This window comes from Thunnus thynnus, chromosome 5 (assembly GCF_963924715.1).
Source record: "Thunnus thynnus chromosome 5, fThuThy2.1, whole genome shotgun sequence".
NCBI classification, from domain to species: domain Eukaryota; kingdom Metazoa; phylum Chordata; class Actinopteri; order Scombriformes; family Scombridae; genus Thunnus; species Thunnus thynnus.
This window is the reverse complement of record NC_089521.1, coordinates 28,656,628-28,680,710: the sequence shown is the minus strand read 5'-3', so window position 1 is coordinate 28,680,710 and position 24,083 is coordinate 28,656,628. Positions and strand designations below refer to the sequence as shown.

The 24,083-nt window shown below is 41.2% G+C and overlaps 1 protein-coding gene across 9 annotated transcripts in view; it reads left to right on the top strand.

The window, feature by feature from the left end:
• kif21a (kinesin family member 21A) overlaps positions 1 to 22,612 on the top strand; it is a 67,080-nt gene extending 44,468 nt beyond the window's left edge. For 2 of the 9 annotated variants that reach the window (XM_067590575.1, XM_067590578.1), the window contains 19 exons: positions 243 to 387; positions 1,627 to 1,821; positions 1,973 to 2,074; positions 2,684 to 2,849; positions 3,476 to 3,496; positions 4,307 to 4,364; positions 4,937 to 4,991; positions 5,092 to 5,294; positions 5,419 to 5,469; positions 5,941 to 6,060; positions 8,488 to 8,619; positions 11,720 to 11,791; positions 12,748 to 12,884; positions 13,410 to 13,584; positions 13,838 to 14,002; positions 17,557 to 17,674; positions 18,347 to 18,517; positions 18,676 to 18,875; positions 20,698 to 22,612. In XM_067590575.1, coding sequence (XP_067446676.1) covers positions 243 to 387; positions 1,627 to 1,821; positions 1,973 to 2,074; positions 2,684 to 2,849; positions 3,476 to 3,496; positions 4,307 to 4,364; positions 4,937 to 4,991; positions 5,092 to 5,294; positions 5,419 to 5,469; positions 5,941 to 6,060; positions 8,488 to 8,619; positions 11,720 to 11,791; positions 12,748 to 12,884; positions 13,410 to 13,584; positions 13,838 to 14,002; positions 17,557 to 17,674; positions 18,347 to 18,517; positions 18,676 to 18,875; positions 20,698 to 20,788 — 2,377 coding nt within the window. In that variant the 3' untranslated portion in view covers positions 20,789 to 22,612. The remainder of the gene's footprint in view (positions 1 to 242; positions 388 to 1,626; positions 1,822 to 1,972; positions 2,075 to 2,683; positions 2,850 to 3,475; positions 3,497 to 4,306; positions 4,365 to 4,936; positions 4,992 to 5,091; positions 5,295 to 5,418; positions 5,470 to 5,940; positions 6,061 to 8,487; positions 8,620 to 11,719; positions 11,792 to 12,747; positions 12,885 to 13,409; positions 13,585 to 13,837; positions 14,003 to 17,556; positions 17,675 to 18,346; positions 18,518 to 18,675; positions 18,876 to 20,697) is intronic. The other 7 variants (XM_067590583.1, XM_067590584.1, XM_067590577.1 and 4 more) reach the window with 6 other exon arrangements.
• Positions 22,613 to 24,083: the final 1,471 nt, after the last annotated feature.

Genomic DNA, 24,083 nt, shown 5'->3' with positions numbered 1-24,083 from the left:
CACTGAACACCTGCTGCATCATAGTAAGTGATCCTGGAAGAAACATCCGTTAAATCACTTAAAGTGTAACTGAGTTTTTTCCATTATTATGATGGATTTAATTAGATAATTCTGCACCAGCTCTGGAACAGGTTTATGAGTTTATTTACAACATCCCTGAATGTGCATATGTCAGTCAATCAAATACCATAATTGACTGACACTGTGTGTGTGTGTGTGTGTGTGTGTGTGTGTGTGTGCAGGTCTTCCTACAGGCGTACAGTAGGAATTTACTCCACCAGAATCGCCCGTAATAAATGGCAGACTCTCGAACGACGGATAACCGACGTCATCATGCAGAGGATGACCATCTCCAACATGGAGGCCGACATGAACCGCCTCCTCAAGGTAAAATCCTCCAGCAGCACCTGTAAAGTTGTATTATATGGTTTTACGGATGTTGGTTACAACGGTCCAGGAGGGTTGAATAATTCGACCAGCTGGGAATCATCTCCAACATCAATACTGTTCCAGCAAGTAACACCGAACTGTCACCCTGCTTTAAAAGGGCTTCAGTGGTCAACAATCAAAGACTTGTTGGACTTTGCATCTGTGAGGTTTTAATGAATGTAACTCTATAAATGACACTTCGCTTACAGTAACAAACTCTCAGTACAGTTGAGTTTTCCTGGTGAGCCCAGCTGTAAGTGCATAAACGCATAGATATACAAGTAAATTTGTTATTGTGCCCTAAATTCTCTGCTGAATCAAAATAGTCCAGAATAAGAAAGGTGTCTAGTGTTTCTAGTTGTCACTGTGGACAGAAACTTCAGTTGATTTGTGCTTTTTGGGGCCAAATAGATTCATCACAAGCTGTGTAGACACTAAGAATTGAAAGGTTATCAAATCCTGACCTTTGAGGGAGTCGCAATTACTGCTACATCATCTTGTTGTTGCATGATTCATCATCATCATCATCATCATCAGTGGGTTGTAAAAACAAACCTCAGGGTTTCCTCCAGAAAAGTTGTTAGTCCCGGCGGGCGGGGGGGGGGGGGGGGGTGAAACGCAGTGAGACGCCTGTCCTCCCTCCTGCTCTCTGCTGTAAACACACGTAGCTGTCAGCGAGCAGCTGCTCTCATGTCTCCCCGGGCCTCCGTGCTTGTTTTCGGCAGAAACTCTCCTGCTGTCCGCCTGCTCAGGCTGATCTCAGACGGTAGGCAGGTTGCTCCGGTAGATGCAGCCTCACCGTCACACACACGCGCTCTCTCTCTCTCTTGTGCGCTGCACACTTGCTACACTATTCCATAAAGGAGCGATGCTGCTTGTGTAGAGTTTACAAAACATCTTAAAATACTTTTTTTTTTTTTTTTTAAATCCACGTTGCTTAGGCCCAGTGGGGGGTCAACTCTGGCCCGGTGGGTACTGGGCTTGGTGGAAACCCTGAACCTGTCGTAACCTGGATGAGTGAATCTGCTACTTCCTGCTTTTCATTCTTCAATATGATCTAAAGCACTGCTTTCTCTGCTGCTGCAACATTAATAACAACAATCAGAGATTATTCCACAGATACATCTGTCAAAACCTACATCTGCGGTCTAACAAATCAATAAATAATCATTTCCTGTCCTCTCTGCCTTTTTAAAGCAAAGGGAGGAGCTGACTAAGCGTAAGGAGAAGGTCATCAGGAAGAGAGAACGGCTGGACAGAGAAGGACCAGAGGCAGAGAAGGCGATGCTTCCCCTGAACGAGGAAGTGGACGCATTAACAGCCAACATTGACTACATTAATGACAGCATCGCAGACTGTCAGGCCAACATCATGCAGATGGAGGAGACAAAGGTGAGAAAGCCAGATGACTTTGGGGATTGGTAGCCTAAAGGTTTAACTGTACTGGCCTGCTGACGCGCATGTGTTCAGTTAAATGGATGGAGAAAAGTTGGAGAGCATTTAAGAAGGTATATGAATTATCCTTCACCGTGTTTGTTTCCAGGAGGACGGCGACACGGTGGACGTCTCTGCTGTGATTAGTTCATGTACCCTGGCAGAAGCTCGATTCCTGCTGGATCACTTCATGTCAATGGCTATAAACAAGGTACCAGCACTGATAATGACAAGATGTCTATCAGGAAAAAACACTCAAAATAAAAGGCATATTTATCAATTTAATGATTTTTTTTTTATACATTTTACTTATACGTTCTTTTTCATAGCTATTTTCATTTTAGAATATATTCATATATTTTACTTTTTTATTGTATATTTTACTTTGTATTGTACTTGTATTTTTTTCTCTTACTTTATATATAGGTAGTTGTATATTTTGATTGTTATGCACCACAACACCAAGGCAAATTCCTTGCATGTGCAAACCTACTTGGCAATAAACTTGTTTCTGACATTCAGATCAATCTTTAAAGGCCCCATGAAACTGCATTTTTGGGATTCGGCAGAGGGATTGCTGAAAAAAACTGTGTTGGCCTTATTGATAAAAGTAAAAGTAAAAGGCTCCATTTAATGTAGTCTTTAAAGTTAGTTAATTGCAGTAAGTGAAAAAAAATGTATGTATATCATGTATATGTAGTTATGTTTCATATATGTGTCATTATGACAGATAAAACTGGCTTAACACAGTATCTAGACTGCTGCATATCGTATGAAATCTGTGAGTGAGAACAAACACTCTGCTGTCTGATCTGTTCAGGGTCTGCAGGCGGCCCAGAAGGAGTCTCAGGTGAAGGTGATGGAGGGCCGGCTGAAGCAGACGGAGATCACCAGCGCCACACAGAACCAGCTGCTCTTTCACATGCTGAAGGAGAAGGCAGAGTTCAACCCGGAGCTGGACGCCCTGCTGGGAAACGCTCTGCAAGGTAACGACAGCGTCTGTTTGTACTGAGTCAGCGGTGGAGATGAGGACCCAAAACACGGACCAGACCCTCTGGTTTAACCCGGCCCACCTCCTGAAAGAGTCATTAATATTACATCAAGTTTGAATTTGAACTGAAACTTTTGATTTAATCCAGGGATTATGATGATGGTGATGATGATTTCTCAATGTTGTCATGACTTAATTCTGTGAAAAGAGTAAATCTAAATATCTGGCCTCTCAGGAAGTGGACTGGGTTACTGGTCAGTTGCATGATTGGGCCTGTTGAGAGGCTCTTTGCCTGTCGCCTGCTGCTGAATATAAGCTGGCCTAAAAACTTCAATGTCTGCTACTAAGATCATATTTGACCAAATTTCCTAAAACATAAATCCCTATAAATCCCTATAAATGTGTGAGAACCACTGGTTACGGAGCTACTTTAGTATTGTAAATGGTGTGTATAGTTGCCAGCCTCTGTTCAGTAGGATGTTCTGTTTACAGTAGTTGCACTTTATTATTTTTTTTTGTTTTTTAGAATTTCGGGGGACTGTGGTTTTGATTTGTGCATTGCCTTTTTTCTGTTCCCCCACGTTTTCCTTTTCTTTTTTTGTTTTTTTTATGTTTTTACAGAGCTAGGTAACATCCCGGCTGGTAAGTGAAACCATCTTAGACTCATATCTGTGTTATGAATGCATGGTTCCTTCCCTTTGCACTTTGAAACTAACTAAACATAACATGAACAGGTGCATGAGGTGCAATGCAACCAGGCTTCCCTCCATCTGTCTGTTGATTCCCCCCGTTGCCCCTCATCTGGAGACACTTTTCCTCCTCCCTCCTCCTCCTCCTCCTCCTCCTCCTCCTCCTCGTCCTCCTCCTCCTCCCAGCTCACCATGTGCTACAGCCTCCATGCTTTAGCACCCTGCTAATCCCAGACCCTTCCAGAGGAACCATACAAACGTGGATAACGTGACTCTGATAGTCCCTGTAGGTCAGCTGACCCCCACAGGAGCAACAGACTAATTATTCCTCACACTTTACAACCTTTACGTCTCATGTTGGGTCTTTTGCCTTCACCTGAACCCACCCACACACCTCTTTTTATAACCCTTCCCCACCTGGCCGCTCTCTGACCTCTGACCTCTCACCTTTTCAATCCATCTGAACCCATTGAGCTCCGTGAGGACCGAGTTTCTGTTGTCGATGAAAAGGCATGGCGCTGCGCTGACATCGCCCTCATCTGCTTCCCTCGTTCATCCTTCCTAAATCCATTTTGAGCAACTAGTTAGTAACTAGTCACTTAAAAAAAAAAAGAATATAGTTGTGTAAGAGGGTTATTATTTAGTGTCAGGCAAGGTGTACTCACTAGAAAACATCTCAGAGAGACATTAAGTTGTCATCTCAGCTCTTTCGGTCAAAAATGTATTTACTAATTTAATATCACTTATTGATCCTATTTGACAGGAAGTGGAGATGACAGCAGCAGTGATGAATCTGCCCAGAGCCCTTCTGCAGAGGGAAAGTAAGTTTATGTTATGTTTCTGTTGTGTTGTGTGATGTTATGCTATGCTATGCTATGCTATGCTATGCTAGCTATATTCAGTTTATCATCATAGAGGATTAAATAAACCAGACAATATTCACATTTTAGAAGGTATTTCTTTATTTTAAAATGACTCAAAACAATCAGTGAATTATCAGTGAAGTTGGCGATTAATTTTCTGTCGATCAACTAATCGATTAATTGACTAATAGTTGCAGCTCTAGTCTATGTTGTGTTTATGTTATGTGGTGTTTGTGTTATGTTGTGTTTCTGTTATATGTTTATGTGTTGTGTTTATGCCAAGTTATGCAAATCAATGTTTTATTGTGTTTTGTTAAACTTTATCTTTGTTAATGTTAATTTTTATGTTCTTAAAAATGTATTTAATGTATATTTTTTTCATGCTGCTGTGTTAATGCTGTGATTTTATTATTATTTTACATTCTTTTCCTATATTATACATTTATGTTTCATTAATTGATTTAATTTTACAGAGGGTTTTATGTATATTACCACTCATTTCTATAAAACTCGTGTATTTCCTCATGCAGCACCTTGGCATCAGATCTCATGAAACTCTGTGGAGAGACCAAAACAAGGAATAAGGTATTTTGTTTCTTGTGTTTATGCATCATTTCCTGCATAATAAACTCCAGCGTTTACCCAATTACTTCCTGTCTAATTTCCACTTATCTGTGCTCTACAGGCTCGTAGGAGGACCACCACTCAGATGGAGTTACTGTACGCAAACACTGACTCCGCCCCCGACGCGCCCACTGCAGACTTCTCTGGCCCGATGTTGCCGTTAGCTGAAACACCAGATGGGGGAGGAGACATGGACTCGTCAGGCTCATCAGTCAGGGACTACACAGCTCTCTCTCCTGGCTTTTCCTCTAAAATGGGCAGCATGTAAGTCCAGGCCCGGCACTCTTTTGATAACACATTAATTGCTATTTCCTCCCTTCCTGCATGTTTGAAGTTGCTGCTACCTCCCTCTGCTTTATTTAGTTTATTTGACGTTTTTATTCCTTAGCCTCCTGACATCAAATTGCCATACCTTCCTCCAACTGATAAGTCCTTCGAGGTAAAAGCATGTCGAAAGGAGCAAATATTAACATATGTATGGCTTATTTATTTATTGTGCCCTGCAAAAACCGCCACTCTAATTCCTTATGACGGCTGAGTTACACACTGGAAGCAAATATACTAACCAGACCGCTTTAACTGGCTTGTGAGAGACCATGCTTCAAACTTAAGTACTTTGTGACTTTTATGGCAATCAGTAAATACAGTAGTGGAGTTATATTTTGGGGTGCTGTAGTATAGCACAAAGTCTACAGTGTCATCATTAATTAAACATGGGCTTGGCGAAGAACCACCACTGTTTTGGGACTTAAAATATCAGGTAACTGTGTTTCTGTGTGTACTGCATGCTCATCTCCTCATTGTTGCCATTATTTCGTGTTGATTTCACATCTTTCGGTTGTTTCATTTTTTTTTTTTCTATACTGTCTTTGTGTTGTTTGTGGATAACTGTATCAAACTGAATGATCAGTTCTGGCTCCAGAACTCCGTCAGGGGTGGAAAAGCGAGCACCGGAGCCTTCACCGCTCTCTCGCAGGAAGACCTATGACAAGGCAGCAGCTGAAAGGGCAAAGGTCAAGGAGATTAAACAGTAAGAGCCCGTTGCCAACACTGTGGCTGTAAAGCCGAAAAAAAAACTTCACTTCAACTCTACTAATACTCCTTTTCTCGGTTTCCTGCTTTGGAGAAGCATGTGGTTTCATCCAAATCAAAACTGCTCTCTGCCTGGTGCGATAACTTCTGACCCGCCAAGTTCTGCACTGAATTTAAAGTCATATTTTTCCTTCCTAACCTGGAAATTATGTCTCTTTGAGCCATAATGGTAGTGATATTTATCTTTTTTTCACTCCTGTTTTTGACTCAAATTCAGTGTTCAACTTGCTTATCAATCCCTCTGCTGCTGATCTAGCTATGATTAGCATTTCACATATTTAGGAAATCACTGGCCTTTTTCCTCTTCTTGTCTTCTCAGTAAATTCCTTTTTCCTTGCGAGGCAACTGGATTTGCGAGATCACAAGATCACGCGAGAATCCATCTTGTCAGGCTTCAAGTTATGCACTTGACCGATCGGCTTCCTAGAACTACCGGCAGCTACAGGCGTGGTTTAGTGATGACAGCGAAAAGCCCGTGATAGACGGTGACAGACAGATGATTCATCCAATCACCTGCCAAGTATTTTTTGAAAGTGCCTGCCCTTTTCCAAACAGTTTCTAAGGACGACTTCTGCTCTCCGAAAATCTGCTCTCATGCATCTTGTCTCAGATTGATACTAGAATAGATTAGTTATTCTTATGTTAGTTTTAATGAATAATATTGTCAGCAACAGTTACTCCAGAAGTCTAATAATATTTAATTTTTTTTTAGATTTTATTGGCATGTCATACACACCTTTATCTCTGTTCTTTGTGCACATTATATGTTTGCTCACTTGAAACAACACTCACTTTCATGATGCACTTATAATATATATAATACACATTGACAGTGTCTGTGGGTGAGTGTGGTGCATATGAGAGAAAACAGAATATTGCTGCATTCATGTCACATGTAGAAACACCAGTAGATGCTACTTCCTCAACTGGAAAAAGGGGAAATCCAGATTGTCTGACTTATGATTAATGCGAGTGATTTATTAATTGTGTACAACAAACAAAATGAATTATTTTTATTTGATGGCATTTTATGATTGCAGAACAGGATTGTTGCTACCCCCTTTTTAAAGATTATTTAAACAGACAGACCAGACAGGAATCATGAAGAAAGAAAGAAATGATAACCAACAAAAGCTCCTGACCAGAACTGAATTTTAACCACTAAACCTTTTAGGCTACAAACTTCTCATCCTTCTAACAGTTGCTGTATGTTTTCTGGTGTGTAACGACCATTACAGCCTCAAACTATCTTAGCTATAGTTAGACTTAAGCTGCTGCAGATAGGTTGATATAAAGTGCATTGTGGTAGTATTTGTTTCGTCTTGAAATTATATTCAAACCAAAAATTACAGTATTTCCACAGATTTTTTTTTCTTGTCATAGAGAAAAGGCTAAAAACAAATGTGTCTTTTGCAGATTAGTTGACATTAAGACTCTCCATTGACTCATTGAAACTCTAAATCTCTGGAATATGTTAAGCCTTAAAATAAAAAGAAAATAATAATCATTTACTTTTCAATTAAGGGTTTATCATTTAATGATTTAATAAATTATTAGATTACACACAAAAATTTTGCAAACAAATGTCTTGTGAAGTTCTAGTGAGACAGGAGTTGGCTAAAAGATATCTTGACAAGTTGTTATTGGTCTGAAATACCAACAAACTGATAAATCAGTCTAAGCCAAGACATGTGCAATTATCTCTTCATATTTCATCCATCCAAAAATGTTGTTTTCTCGTGTGTTGTGGCATTACAGCCTCACACTAGCCTGGCTATTATTAGACTTAAGCTGCTGATAGAAGATACTTTGATATAAGGTGCATTATGCCAGTATTTTGTTCTCTTAACATTAATCATATACCCAAAATTGGAGTGTTTCCTCAATAGTGTTTTCTTGTCTTGTCATGGTGAAAAGCCTTTCGCTGAAACTCTCCTCCTGGGCTATATTATGCCTTTAAATTAAAAACACTTTTAAAATAGTAAAACATTAATGGTTGTAAAACGCACAAAAGAAATTTATTTTTGAAGCTCTGGTGAGGCAGAAATGACTGAATACCATCTTGACAGATTAATATTTGCCTGACATAACCACAAACTGATACATCGTTCTAAAGATAGCTGGCTGTAAACTACAGTGTGCAGAAAGCTAGAATAATGCTATCTTGATGGCTTCAGAGAAGTCTGAACGCTTTCCTGTCAAACTATCCTGACAGTTGATCCTATATGACGTAAATGCAGCATATGCATCTCCCTTCTGTCTTCATGCAGTCCTCCCACACTTCTGCCTGTAGTGTATAAACAGCTTAGCACACACTTTAATTATGCCGCAGCTTAACTGGCAGCCCTACTGTCTTCATTCACAGCCCAGTCATCAGGAACCTGAGGAGCAGCCCACCATTTCCTCTCTCCCCTACTGCTCGTCCCAGTAACCACATCGGCGTGTTTAGCCGTATGACAGGGTATCTGGGGCGTACTGCAAACGCCCTGCAGGATAAGTAAGGACCAGAGATAAGTAAAATTGACATGATCCTGTCAGAGAGTCAGATTAGAGTCAGGGAAAGATGATAAAGCTGAGAAGCGACACACGTTACACTCCAAAATCTGTCAGGTTTGACATGCTGGCCAATTCCCGAATTAGATATCTCCAGTCAATGTATAATAATAATAATAATAATACCTTTTATCTATATAGCGCCTTACAAAACAAGTTACAAAGTGCTCTACATATAATTAAAAAAATAGTAAGCAAACAGTTAAAAAATTATGATAATATACAACAAAAGATACTAAAGTAAAGTATCAATCAATAAAAAAGCAAGTCTAAAGATTTTAAAAGTGACTTAAAAGAAGACAATGTGTGAGCTTCCACAACTGAGGGGCCCAAACAGAAAACGTCTGGTCTCCTTTAGTTTTAAGGTTTGACCGTGAAATGACCAGGAATAAGTTCAGTTCAGGAGGTCAGCTGTATATATTCTGGAGCTAACCTTCTATGAGCCTTAGAAGTGATCATTAATTTTTCAAAATCCACTCTAAAACGGGCTGGGAGCCAATGAAGTGATTTTAAAACTGATGTGATGTGTTCTCTCCTGTTGGACCTGGTTATGAGTCTGGCTGTGGGAGTTTGAATCAGTTGAAGTTTATTGATGTTTTAGTTGTGTGAGGCATGAGACGAGTGCATTGCATGAAATGAATGCATGAATTATTGTTTCTAAGTTCTGGGCAGATAAAAATGACCTGATTTTTTTAAAATATCTTAATTGGAAAAAACATGATTGGACAACAGAATTAATATGCCGGTCGAAGTTGAGGTGGTTATCAAAGATAACATCAAGGTTTCTGCAAGATGTTAGATGACAGGGGACCAAGATGGGAGGAAATGTGAGTCCATGATGATTCTGGACCTATGATGATAATAATCTTGGATTTTTCTGAGTTTAACTATAGAAAATTTGACACAATCCAGTTGATTGTTGTCATTAGTTTCAAAGGAGAGATATAATTGTGTATCATCGGCATAGAAATAGTAACTGATATTTTGTTTTTAATAATATGACTAAGTGGTAGCATGTAAATGGAAAATAGTAAGGGCCCAAGAACGGATCCCTGTGGAACTCTATATTTTAGCATTACTGAAGCTGATTGATAATTCCCAATTTCCACACAGAATGACCTTCCTGAAAGATGAGAACAGAACCAATATAAAACCAAACTTGAAATGCCCACCCAATTTTTAAGACGTTCAATTAAATTCCAAGATCAACAGTGTCAAAAGCTGCAGACAGATCCAACAGGAGTAATACAGTGTGTTGACCACAGTCAGCTGCTAAGAGAAGATCATTAAAAACCCTAAGGAGTGTGGTTTCTGTGCTTTGACCTGCCCTAAAACCCGACTGAAATTTTTCAAAGAGACCATTACTATTCATGAAAGAAATTATCTGCTTTGCAAGGAATGGCTGTTTTGAGATTGGCCGCAGTTTTGAGATTTTGTAAATGACTAAAAGTATCTGGTTTTAGTGTGGGTTTTTTAAGGAGTCTACTGCTGTTTTAAAACAATCAGGAACAAGGCCAGATGAAAGTGAGAAGTTGAAGAAATTCACCAGAAATGGACAGGCAATCACAAGGGTTTCTTTAAGGAAGTGGGTAGAAATTATTTTAAGAGAGCAGGTGGAGTTCTTCAGTTACATTTTCAATCGTTAGTTTATCAAAGTAAGTTCAGGTAGGTTAATGTAGACAGGAGGCAAACATGAAGAACATTTTGGGATTTTGGAGTGTAATGTTGCCGTGTCGTAATAATATAACTAACTTTTTCAAGGTAATGTTGTTATTATTTTGATTATTATTTTATAGTCTAGGTCATTCAGTCTTTTTTAATCTTAATTATGTTGGTACAGAGTGGACCAAACCATTTTAAAGGACCATACTAGCTGTACTGAATGTTTTGGCTCATTAAACACACATTACAACTGACCATTTTGTAAAGCATACAGTAGAAGGGGTGTAATTATACACACATCATGTAGGTGCAGGGCTATTAAAAGACAGCACCAATGAGAGACACAATTTTAATTCAAATGGACAACGTTTTAATACAATTTGGACATGGGTGTGGGATTCATTATAAAAACATTTTGAACAGACTTAAACTGAAACATTATCCATTTTAATTAAAGTTTAAATTGCGGCTTTGGAGTAAGTATGTGGCCGTTACTCTCTCTCCATTTTCATTCCATTCACTTCAAATGTAATGAATTTAATAACAAATCAACTTGCTGTCTTAAGACTTGCTGACAATAGGTAATCCTTCAGAGAGAGCATTTTGTTAATTTTTGTTTTTGTTGTTTGGTTAGTTTCAAATATTGTGCTGTGATGCAGCTGGAGTCTGAAAGATTTGTTTTGAATGTTTCTTTATTGGTGCATTCAAGTATTTAAATATTGGCTGCTTGGGGGGCATCCATTTGTAACCCAAGAATCAATCAAATTCCAATAATCTTTTTCATTACTTCCATGTTTTCTTATTGTTTGCTCTCTGGTTCGGATTCTTAAATTGAAACCAAGCTTCTGAAATCTGTGGTTTTTGGCAGCCAGCCCTTAAATGTGTGAGTGTGGAAATGTTCAGAAACCAGGCGAGCATTTCCAAAAACAAAACAAAAAAAACACAGGGCTCCACTAGCACATTTATTACCATGTGGCAACAACAGAACATACAGAGAGAGATAAATCTAACTAAATGTGATGAAAACATACTGTATTTCAAGCAAGTTGTAAATAAGTGAACTTTTATACTCTTCTGGAGTAAGCTGAAATTATTTAGTTGTGGAAATAATGGAAGATATATGTAAAGTACTGTATGCTTTGGAAGATGGCCGGCAGTAACGATTTCAAGCTAAAATGTGGAAAACCAGTGGTCCTTTTAAACTCATTACATACTAGGAGTGAGGTTTAGTCAGACTACATCAAGTATTATATCTTTAAGATACTTTGCTCTTGTTGAAGTTAAGCTACTGAATATTGTGGTTGAATTAGTAAAAAATAAGGAACATTGTATAAAATAGGGAATAGTTTAATCAGTGGACAATTAACGCTCTTGCCCTCCAGGATGGATGGATGCCTCCACCTGTCCTCCAACATCCTCCGTTCTGTTTCCCCTCCTCTCTCCGATCCACCCAAGTACAACTTCCATTTTTTATTTGTCTCATGGCTCACTAAGATTTCACCTATTTGGGGTGCAGGGCAAAGGTGAATCTTTAGTCACATGGTGTAGATCTCATCCTTTCATTATCATGACCCACACTGTTTGATTGAGCATGATTGTTGGACAGCAAAGCAGTTCATCAGACTGTCCTGTAACGGAGCGTCCCAGGGGTTTCATCCCATGATGCCGCAGTGTCCTAGATTAACCAGACATGGCTGGTTACTGGGGTTAAAAACAATGAATGAATATCCTCTCTGGGATCAGTACTATATACTCAATGATCCTCTCTGTTCATTAGCCTTTTCTCATTTCAGTGAGGCTTTTACTTTTGACACTACCGGCCTTTTAAACCTGAATCATTCACAACTCCTGAGTATTGACGTCTGGATCTGTGGTACACCATCAACTCTCCCTGCGGCTCCACTGATACTGATAGCTACGACTGTTTGAGAATAGCGATTGTTCAATTACGCTATCAGATGCCAATTTGTCAACACGGGAATAGTTCAATTTGTATCGATCTGGGTTCCTGTGATGCTGTTGAACTTGCGGTCCCTGATGATCCGGCACTGCTGGTTTCCAATGATCGTCTGTCTTTGTCTCCTTGGATGTTTTTTTCTGTTACCGGCTGGAGAAGAGAAGCTTCTCACGGTACAGGGGGTATTTTTGGATACTTGGCTTTTTCTTTTTCTTCAGCACAGTAAGGGTGATTCTGTTCACAGCTGTCTCATCACTTTTCTGTGGACTGTTATCATCTTTCTATTTTTGATATGCAGCACTGTGCTAATCAGCCACGAGAGCTGCATGCTGTGCATGACACTGGTTCTGTCGGTGTGATTAATACCTGTGTTGCTCTTGTTTGTTCAGATTATTGGACAGGGTTACATCCATACTGCAGCTATTGATAGTGATATATGTGTGTGTTTTCCAGGGGCGTCATTAACCCAGTGCCATCCACTAAGAGCAGTCGCTCAGCAACATTGCAGTGCGTCCACGTGGCGGAGGGACACAGTAAAGCTGTTCTCTGTGTCGACTGCACCGATGACCTTCTCTTTACCGGATCCAAAGGTCATTACCCACAATCCTCCTTCCCTCCATCATTCCCTCACCTCATCACTCTTTCTCTGTGGCTCTCTCTCGTTCTTTACTCCCTCGTCATTGATATTCCTCACATGCCTCCTTGGTAATTTATTACATTTTGATATGCTGTTCTATAACAGCAAATAAAAGCTGACAGGGATTCATTAGGACTGTCATGCACAATATGTGGAACAGGAGAATAAATGAGGTAATGAAATAAATTGACACTGGGTACCTGCGGTAAAACTCTAAGGAGGAAGGAGCTTTTAAACATAATAAATTGAGATAAAAATGGAGGCAATCAGGTAGATCGAATCTCTCATTTATTCCCAACCTGCTTTCTTCATTTTTAACTTATAAAGTAACTTCTCTCTCTGGGTACTTTTATTTGATTTTTGTCCTTGTTAGTGGGAATAGATGTTGTATAAAATCAGTCTTGATTTTGAGCTGTACTCTGTTGAAATAGTGTTGACAGAGCACAGACAGACTGACAGACTATGTGTCTTCTTGCAGACCGGACCTGTAAGGTTTGGAACCTGGTGACGGGTCAGGAGATAATGTCCCTGGCAGGTCACCCCAACAACGTGGTGTCAGTCCGCTACAGCTCCAGTTTGGTCTTCACCATCTCCACCTCCTATATTAAAGTCTGGGACATCCGGGACTCGGCCAAATGTATCCGAACGCTAACGTGAGTGTGACTGTCTTGATGGATCTGCCCGATCTTTAGCAGCTGAAGAGATTGTGTTTATACATCAGTTTTACCAGGATTTCTTGACTTGACAAGAACACAAGTAAACCACAGAGGCCTTTATTAATTAATAGACCTTGACTCAGAATTACATAAATGTGATTTACAAGTAAGTTTGGGAAACTTCTTTTCCTTTAGAGTTCTAAGATGCCAGTTGTAGATTTATTTAGATGTTGCCTCCATGTGTCTGCAGGTCCTCTGGTCAGGTTAATGTTGGCGACATCTGTGCATCTACCACCAGCCGGACGGTCACCATCCCAGCAGGAGAGAACCAGATCAACCAGATTGCTCTCAACCCCAACGGGACGGTTCTGTATGCTGCTGCTGGAAACTCGGTCAGAGTCTGGGATCTACGAAGGTGAGCAGCTAAGTTTAACTAAAAAGAAGAAATGGTCACAAACAGTCATACTTGAGCTCTTGAGCAGCATGGCATTATGGGTGGCAATGTGAGTCCGAGTGGTGCAGAGTGAATATTTTGAAATTTGGTACAGACATGGTGAAGGTCTCTAGAAGATGAATTTTAAAGATTTTGGTGATCCCTTTATTTCACACTTCATACAGTGACACCAGTAAGTCAAGCTTTCCACCTGTCCAACGCGTCAGTTCATAAACATTACCGTCTCACAAAGCTGCTAATGTGACATCTGGCTGATCTCAGAGAGAGATAACAGAAAATAGGTGATTACAGTCTCCAATTGGGAATCTTTTGATAAAATTCAATATCATTAATATATATTATATTTTAAAGTTTGTAAAATACAAAAGCAGTAACTTTTTCTATTGTCTCACTTTGTGAAATCAAAGACAATAGCCGTACATGATAATGGAAATTACAAATGAAAAACATATTTTTTCTTTAATCAAAATATCTATAAATATTACATGAACTAATGCTCTCAGTCTGCATTCATCCCCTGCCATTGTGAATCTCTCCTTCTGATCCAACCTTACTATTTTCAGATGCATAACACACAAGATTAGTTATTCATAGCCCAATTTATTTTTGCTGCCCACTTGGAAGACTCATTTCAGTATAAACACCTGAAGGTATCCATTGCTGTCATCCATCAGTTTTGATAAATTGCCTCTTTGCTCCTCTTGGATTATAAAAAATTGATAACTGGCAGTCTGGATGATTAAAATAACTTTGAAACAACATGACCTGCAGGAACACACTATTATTTGCGCTAAAGACAGAGTCCTGCAAACTTCATTCAGAAACTTTGTTCATCCACTTAACAATTAAGTCCATGCCATCATTGTCTCCATGTTTTCCTTAGTCAGAAAAACAGTCGAGTTAACTGTTCATTAGTGTGATGGTGAGGGGGGAGAAACAGTTCCTGTGTCTGGTGGTTTTGGTGTTCTGTAGCGCCTACCAGAGGGGAGAAGTTGGAACAGGTTATGTCCAGGGTGTGAGGGGTCTGCAGTGGTTTTCCTTGCCTGTTTCCTGACTCTGGAGGTGTACAGATCCTGGATGGTGGGCAGGTCACTGACAATCTTTTCTGCAGACCTGACTGTCTGTTGTAGTCTGTTCCTGTCCTGTTTAGTGGCCGATCCAAAGCAGATGGTGATGGAAGTGCAGAGAACAGATTCAATGACTGCAGTGTAGAACTGAGTCAGCAGCTCCTGAGGCAGGTCGTGTTTCCAGAGCTGGCACAGGAAGTATATCCTCTGCTGGGCCTTTTTGATGACTTTGTTGATGTTGGACTCCCACTTCAGGTTCTAGGAGATCGTAGATCCCAGAAATCTGAAGGATTCCACAGCAGACACAGTAGGCTGTTTTATAGTTGTAAAGAAGATCCATCATTAAGCTGCATTTGCTTTTTTTTACACTCAACCAAACAAAGCGTCCTCGTGTGTGCTTTTACGTAGCATGAGGCGTGACATGTAACACGATGGCATCAGCTCGCTGTCCCACCATGCCTGCTCTCCCTTTCACACAGACATCGATCCGGCTCTGTTACTACCTTTGTAGCCGGCTTATTGGCGGAGCAACTCTGCCTCCCCATTCTATGTCCGTACCTTTTTATACAGAACAATTGAGACAGAATAAAGGCGCAGCATTCTCGCCTTGACCAGGCTGTGTAGAAGGGGCTAGTGCTGTTGAGTATGGTGATGGGGGGACAGTCATGGGGGGCTCCCCCTGAACTCCACTGTCATCTCCACAGTGAGCGTGTTGAGCTCCAGGTTGTTGTGACTGCACCACATGCCCAGCTATTGGACCTCTCGTCTGTATGCAGACTCCTCGCCGTCTCGGATGAGAACGATGACTTTTGTGTCGTCTGTAAATTTCAGGAGTTGAACAGACGGGTCTCCTCAGGTGTGGTAGTTTGTGTAGAGGGAGAAGAGCAGCAGGGAGAGCACACATTCTGAGGGCCAGTGCTGACTGCTCAGGTGCTGGATCTGGTTTTTTCCCAGCCTCACCTGCTGCTTCCCGTCTGTCAGGAAGTTTGTGATCCACTGAGAGGTGGAGGTAGTCACAGTGAGCTGGGTGAGTTTGGTGAGGAGGACTTCTGGGATGATGGTGTTGAACGCTGAGCTGAAGTCCACGAACATCATCATTGTGTACGTCTCTGGGGAGTCGAGGTGTTTCAGGATGCATCATCATCCACTGAACTGTCTGCACAGTAGGCAAACTGCAGGTGGTCCAGCAGGGGGCCTGTGATGTCCTTCAGGTGGGTCAACTCCAGTCTCTCGAAGGACTTCATGATCGCAGATGTCAGGCCAACTGGCCTGTAGTCATCCAATCCAGTGATGCAGGGTTTCTTGGGGACCGGGATGATAGTGGAGCGTTTGAAGCAGGAGGGGACTTCACACAGCTCCAGTGATCTGTTGAAGATCCGTGTGAAGATGGCGGCCAGCTGGTCAGCGCAGACTTTCAGACGGGGGGGTGAAACGCCGTCTGGGCCTGGTGCCTTTCTGATCGTCTGTCTTTGAAAGAGCTGACACACATCCTCTTCACAAACCATCAGTGCTGGTGGGGAGTCAGGGTGGAGGGGGGGGTGATAGCAGGGGGTGTAGTTGATTGTGTGAAGTCTGAATCGGAGCAAGTGAGGGGTGTGAAAGTGAGCTTATCTAACCTGCGGTAAAACACATTCAGGTTGTCAGCTAGTTGAAGATTCTCTGCAGTGTGGGTGATATATAGTCCCCTTTAAACATGTGCTGTAATGGGTAAGACTGGTGTACTGCTGCCACCCCATATAAAGGGCAGAAGATGGTATTTGGACACTGGAAACCTTTTAAAAGGATGGTCTGCAGGCCAGAATACGTGCACAGAAAGTGAGATTTATTAACAAAAAATATTGACGAAACAGAGGAAACAATGAACCCTGGGAAATTCAACCAAAATAACTGGAAGGTACCACCTGCTCAGGTTACCACAGGGTGAGCTAGACTGAAACCACACTTTCAAAACATAAAGAACAACACTGACGTAGAATCTCTGTTACTGCTGACAATCACAATTTCCTCTGGTCACACACACACAGCTATGAGTGCACCAAATATACAGAATGTCAGTTTATTACAGAACAGTTTTATCCTTCCTCCCTCAACTTGACAGTGCCAAGTGACTCACTACTGAGTGCAGCTAATGATGCACACCTGTTGCCACTATCACTGATTAGGCAGACAATCTGCCCTACCATCACAACAAATGAAGCCCTTCAACAAAATGTGACATCCTGAAACACAAAATACTCAATTGAAACATTACATTTGTGTAACATGACTGAAATGAACAGGAACATTAGAGTGAAATTAGTGATTTAACACAAAAACACCAGTAATGTTGGGAACCAGGGATTAGTGAACAGGGAGAGGAGCAACCTTTTCACAACTGGTGTTTAAAATGGTTGCAGTGGGCCAAAAATTGATTATACTTGTTCATTTATATTTTGTCTCTTTTGTCAGATTTGCATCCACTGGGAAGCTTACTGGTCACCTCGGTCCAGTAATGTGTTTGACTGTGGATAAGTCCGGAAACAACCAAGACCTTGTGATCACCGGGTCCAAGGATCACTATATCAAGGTGTGTTTGCAGTGCATCTCTTAAAATCTTATACAGTATTTATCCCGGCACATGCTCTGTGATTAGCATAATGTTTCCTCTGAGTCCTGCAGAAGAAAATAAAAGATTAAGATATGATTCAAACATTCAGGAATACGACACAAGGACTTTGGAAGTTCCTCGAGCTCTATCATGCAACATCAACCTACAGTAGCTTGAGAGGAAGATTTGTTTTCACAGCCTGCACATATCCCACACAGAAACATACCAATAAACACAATACAAGAAATCTACACTACCTACACATACTTGTATACATTCATGCTCCTCTCTGTATTCATGCTCATAGTTAAATACTGCACATTTACATTTTGTCATTTAGCTTTTATCCAAAGCGACTTACAAGGGAGGCAAGACGTGTATGTACTCACACAGATGAGTCAGGATCTATATGTTTGTTCAGATGTTCAGCGGCAGAAGAGACAAATCTCCCACCAGAGACATTTTTAAATCTGTTGTGTACGACCAGATGGCACTAATGTGAAGTGTAGATACAGGGGTGATCAGTGTCATTCGCTATTACGTGCATGGCATTTGATATTCTAATCTTCTGGAAACGTTGGAACTCACAATACAACGCACAACAAAGCGCTTTCAGAAGACATATTTTAACACGCGTTGTGGCTGTTGCAGCTGTTTGATGTGACTGAAGGCTCTCTGGGAAGCATCAGCCCGACACACAACTTTGAACCGCCCCATTACGACGGCATCGAGTCACTGGTGGTCCAGGGGGACATCCTCTTCAGCGGCTCCCGAGACAACGGCATCAAGAAGTGGGACCTGGACCGCAAAGACCTGCTGCAGGTACTGGAAGTGTAACACCGATACAAGTTACAGGAGTCATTCAATTGTCACTTGAAGGTCAATTTCAATTGTAAGAATGTTTAAAGTTTCAATTTGTAGATTAAATTGCTCAAATCTTCTTCATAACTTCTAAAACCTTCGATCTTTCTCCCCATCAGCAAGTCCCGAACGCCCACCGTGACTGGGTGTGTGCGCTGGGCGTGGTCCCCGGCTCTCCGGCCCTGCTGAGCGGCTGCAGAGGCGGGGTGCTCAAGCTGTGGCACACGGACACTCTCGGGACCCTCGGGGAGCTCAAGGGTCATGACAGCCCCATTAACGCCATCTCTAGCAACAGCAGCCACCTGTTCACTGCCTCCGAGTGAGTCTCAAACACACACCAACACACACTTTTGACTTTATGTTCCTGCGTTCGCTTCTCGATAGTTTCAGGTTATATTTTCGATCAGCACAGCTTGGATGGTGTGTTACTGAACTGCAATGTAAAGCAGGAATAAACAATCAGAAAACAGGCTGTCAGTAAAAGAAGGTTAAAAACAGACCAATATGTCTTCACCTCCTCATCCTCAGTCAAAAAGGATTCATCTTAACCCCGGTGAGACTTGACAGGAGGTCAACTATATATTGATCACTGTTTTTATTGATTGTCAGTTACAGAAAGTTGAGCGTTTGTTGATTTCTTGGATTCCTGTTTTTCACTGCTGCTGGTTTTCAGTTTCTTCTTTCCATTGCTGTGAAATATTTTTATCCCCACAGTGAGCATAAAGACTAATCTTACATACAGGAAGGCAGAATAAAACTTTATTTATATAACTAGATTTATATAGCACCTTTCAAAACCAGAGTGTTAAGTGCTTCAAAGTTACAAAAACAAAAAAAAATACATTAAAAAAACATTTGAAGAGATATTCTGGGTCAAAGCTAGAATTATTAAAAGAAGAAAGAAGAATAAATCAGGGCAAGGAGGCTGTGAGATAAGATTTAAAGGAATAGTTTCATATTTTGGGGCATATTTTCTTTCTTGCCAAGAGAAGACAAAACCCCAGGCTAGCTGTTTGACCTTGTTTCCAGCCTTTATGCTAAGCTAAGCTAACTGGTTCCAGCTTCCTATTGAATGGACAGATATGAGAGTGGTATTGATCCTCTGATCTAAGTCTCTGCAAGAAGTCCAATCAGCATATTTCCCAAAATGTTTGCTCACCTGCACCTATGAAGGAGTTCTATAATCTGGGAGCCAGGACAGCAAACACCTGGTCACCAGAGTCTTAAAGGATAAGGCTGGAAATTTTCTTTATTTCTCTTACTGTCAACAAATCTCATGTGCAGAGCCAAACCAACGATGAACTGATCCTGCTTACAAGTATTCTGTGTTTATCTAAAGCCTGATATATCTTATGTCCAAAAACTATTAAAAACCATAGCCTGTATAAAAATATGGACGTAGTTACCGTGACGTCACCCGGTGGTTTCTGAGGAGCTGTTTTGAAGCTCAAAGCGAGCCGCTCCGGCCGTCGCCATCTTGGCAGTGCATGACGCTGCCTAACTCGCAGCCAATCAAAAATGGGCAAAGAGGCGGGCCGAATGACTGAAACAAGCCACCTAGCGGCTGGCGGACCTGTCACTCAAAGCAGCCATGTCCTTCATCATGCATAACTTTACAGCTTAATAAAACTTAAACGGGTGAGTTATAAAAAAATTCACCCTCCGTACAGTTGTCATGAAAGGAGAAATTAGAGACCAAAACTGTTTTTTGTACCAGGCTGTTTATTTCTGCAGTAAAGTTGGGCATTTTAATACGGGGGTCTATGGAGATTGACTCACTTTTGGAGCCTCAAGTGGCCGTTCAAGGAACTGCAGATTTTGGCACTTCCGCCTTGGCTTCATTTGACAGCCCCAGAGGTTGCCGCTTGTTAAAAACGCATCAATGAGCCACAACGCTGCACTGGGTGACATGTTTCCTCATCATAAAAGGGATTGTGCATGTTAGTTCATTGAGAAACGGCTCCAAAGACTAAAAATAGCAATTAGTCTTCAAGTTATTCTTTGGAGACGTTTCTTCTTCATTTGCGACGATAGTTTTATCCAAATAGTTTTTGAAAAATAAACAAGGTCTACAGCGTGATATCTGTGTGTATCTGGATATTTTTTGCTGTTTCTTACCGTTTCACGTTTCTGTCTCTCAGTGACCGGACAGTGAAGATCTGGCGTGCGCGCGGCGGACTGGACAGCACCTTAGAGGCGGGTGACAATGCGGACGAGGTGGCCAGTAACTGAACACAGCGCCTCCTGCCCCGGTTTCCTCTCTGGAACAACACTAAACAGCGTCTTCTGATGCCGCTGCCCTGCACTTTGACCCCTAACTTATCCAGCCCAATGCTGACTCCCAAAACACACACACACACACACACACACACACACACACACACACACACACACACACACACACCTTCTGCCATGTAACCTTCATGACTGAACCACAGCAAACACTACAGTAATCTCAAAAGAAAACACATAATACAGACTTTATATACTCAGAAGGCTGTAGACAAGTCTTGACTGTAGATCATGTTAAGAAGTGAATATCAGTAGGGTCGCATTTACTCACAAAACATGTTTATTTAAGAGCTGAACATTACAAAATATCTCTGCCGCTCAGCTTACATTCAGCGCTGTGCCAGCAGCATACGATACATCCACACACACACACACACACACACACACACACACACACATTTAAAACAGAAATAAAAAGGGGGGTCGCAGCGTCTTTTGTTAGATTAGGCGAAAAATCAGACGTATGAAGAAGTTGAGTGTTAGAGGAGAAAAAGGTGGTAGAGCTAGCGGGTTGGTAGCTGGTCTTCACAACCCAGTTCTCCAGTTTCTTGGGTTTCACAGATTGTTTTCTCTGCACTCAAAGCAGAACCAATGTCCCCCCCCCCACGCTCCTTCCCCCCCTCCCCATAACAAAAGTGGCTTTACGTGAAAAAGACAAATCACCGTTCCCCTTAACTTCCTCTTAACCGCTTTTGTGCTCCTCCTCCTCCTCCTCCTCCTCCTCCTCCTCCCTCTTCAGTTCCTGCAGCTGCCTCAGATCAGCGACCAAAATCGTGCAACTCGTTCGTCTTTGCTGTGAACAAGAAAACACACTTTACTTACTGTAACGGTTCCACTTTTACTCTCGAGCACTTGTGAAAATCGATACAATTAGTCTTGACACTTAATCCTTCTTAAATGTGAGCAGGTTATTCTACACACTTCTTGTTCATGTGTCATCGCGTGTATGTTCACTCTCTTCACATGTTGCTGTTAACACTCAACCCTCCCACCCCCTCACTGCTACTGAGTTGTCGTCTAACCCCCCCCACCCCCCCCCCCCACCCCCATGCTGCTAAGTCGTGTGCTCACCTTCTTCAACCCTATAAGAGGGCTTCTTGTCGTGGACTCCAGGTGAGGTCCGCTCGGTACCGTAGCAATGTACTGTGTATGTATATATAAGTAATACTATCTTTTTTTTGTGAGAGGAGAGGACTTTAGACTCTGCCTATGTTGTGAGCCTAACCCCCGTCTCCCAATTCTGATCCTTTTGGGGCCTTCCTGGAGACACTCGTAGTCTCCCTGATGTAACTGATCTATGTGTCAAGATTGTGTGCTGTCACATTTTGAATGTTCAGTAAAATAAAAAAAAAAAACAGTTGTAGGCATCCTTTAAGTACATATCTAATGTATGTAAACAATGTATTTAAAAAAGAAATCTGACTGAATGTTAGTTTCGTGGGACCACCGATCTGAACGGAGTCTCGCACGAGAGCCGAGAGGACCAGAATTGCAGGAGGACTGAGCTTTACGAGCAGGATTAACGCTTCGGGTGGAGCTTCCCCCCCCCCCCTCAGTAAGCTGACTGATTAAGTTTATTGGCCTACGGTTAGTTTTTTTTTTTTTTCTTCTTCTTCTTCTTTGTTTTGTTTGTTATGCTGTCTCTGTTCCACATATCCTGGGCGTTCCCCTCTGGAGTTGTAGTAGCCATTCCCTAATGGCGGACTCTGTAGCGATTCTAATGTCAGATGCCTGGTGAGAATAAATGCCATCTGTCAAAAACGACCAACTCTGTGTGGCTTTCTTGGTTCTATTTGTCATTTATAAAAGGTCTTCTGCTGTTGGTGTACAGCAGGTTGGTTACTTATAGAGATATTTACAGGTAGATGGAGTAAAGTGTGGGTCATTTTTGTCATTTTTTAATGAATCTTAAGCTGAGAAAAGAAGTTTCAGTCATATTTTCATCTGTTAGATTTATTTGGTTTTAGACACACAGCTCACTTTTTATTTGTAACAAATTAATTTATAGTATTTTACAAGAGAAAAGGAGAAAATATACATCAGTAAAGTAAATTATACATCACTAGGTTTTATTTTTTATGTCCATATTGTCCTCAGATTCATTCAGATCCAGATATGATCCTTGTTGTTTTCAGTGAAGGTGATCTGTTCCTCCCTCTTATTCCTCAGGGGGAAGACAGCTTTTATCACAAATGTAATGTTTTATGTAAACCAGCATGAAGTTGTTACTTTTTTGCAGGCAACAAGTAAAATTTTGCTTCCTAACATTACTTCTGTTATCTTAGATACAATATGTTGCTATTCTTGGGGCTCTCGTGGCGTAAAACGTGTCATAAGGTTAAACATATGTCCTCCCACAATATGTAAATCTTTTTCACATGACTAGAAGAAACACGGGAATCGTTTACATTTTGCTGCATCTGCCCACGTACCCTCCAAACCCGTGAAGGAAGCTCTTCATTTCTGTCCTTTTTCCTGCTATGATTCCCAGAATGTCTGTGTTTCTTTCCACATCACTGTGTCTTTAAAAACTACTTTTTGTAAAACAGATGGTTTTAGAGAGGCAACGCTCTCAGGTGTCTGAAGTGATGGAAGTTGGACACAAGATGGCAGTAGCAGCAGTGACAGGACTGATCAGGGACAGTATAAGCTGTCAATATCAAAGAAGACTTTCACTGACATTTGAGGCATTTGGCTAATAAGGGAAACAATAGAAGAGCTTTAGTTCCTCTGCAGACAGATTAACCCTGCCTGGAGGCCTCAGGTAATGAGGATAAACATGTATTTTAGACACAGGTTTCCTTTACAAGGGTCAAGACAGAAAATAACGCAGGTGTCGCCTTAAAGACCTTGTTAATTCAGTTTGATCCTCCAACAAATCAATAATCTTTATTACAACAAGCCAAAAATTGAATATGGGGCCCCTCTGGGTCTGGAGCCCGGAGGTTTTACCATGTTTAGTAATCCAGTTTTGTTGATAACGACACAGGAAGCCATCAGTGAAGAGTGGAAGGACCCAAAAAACAAAATGAAATGACGAAAGATGCAACAAAAATTCACATCAGCCTCTGCTGCAGTAGGCGTGTTTGCTACAATACTCAAATGTTTTATGTTACAGTATTACAGATACTAATAATGATGGTATTATGTAGGAGAATATTTTTTTAAGATAGTGAAAGAAATTCTTTTGAAATTTGTACAGATCAGTCTGATTTAAATAAGTCACATGACACTA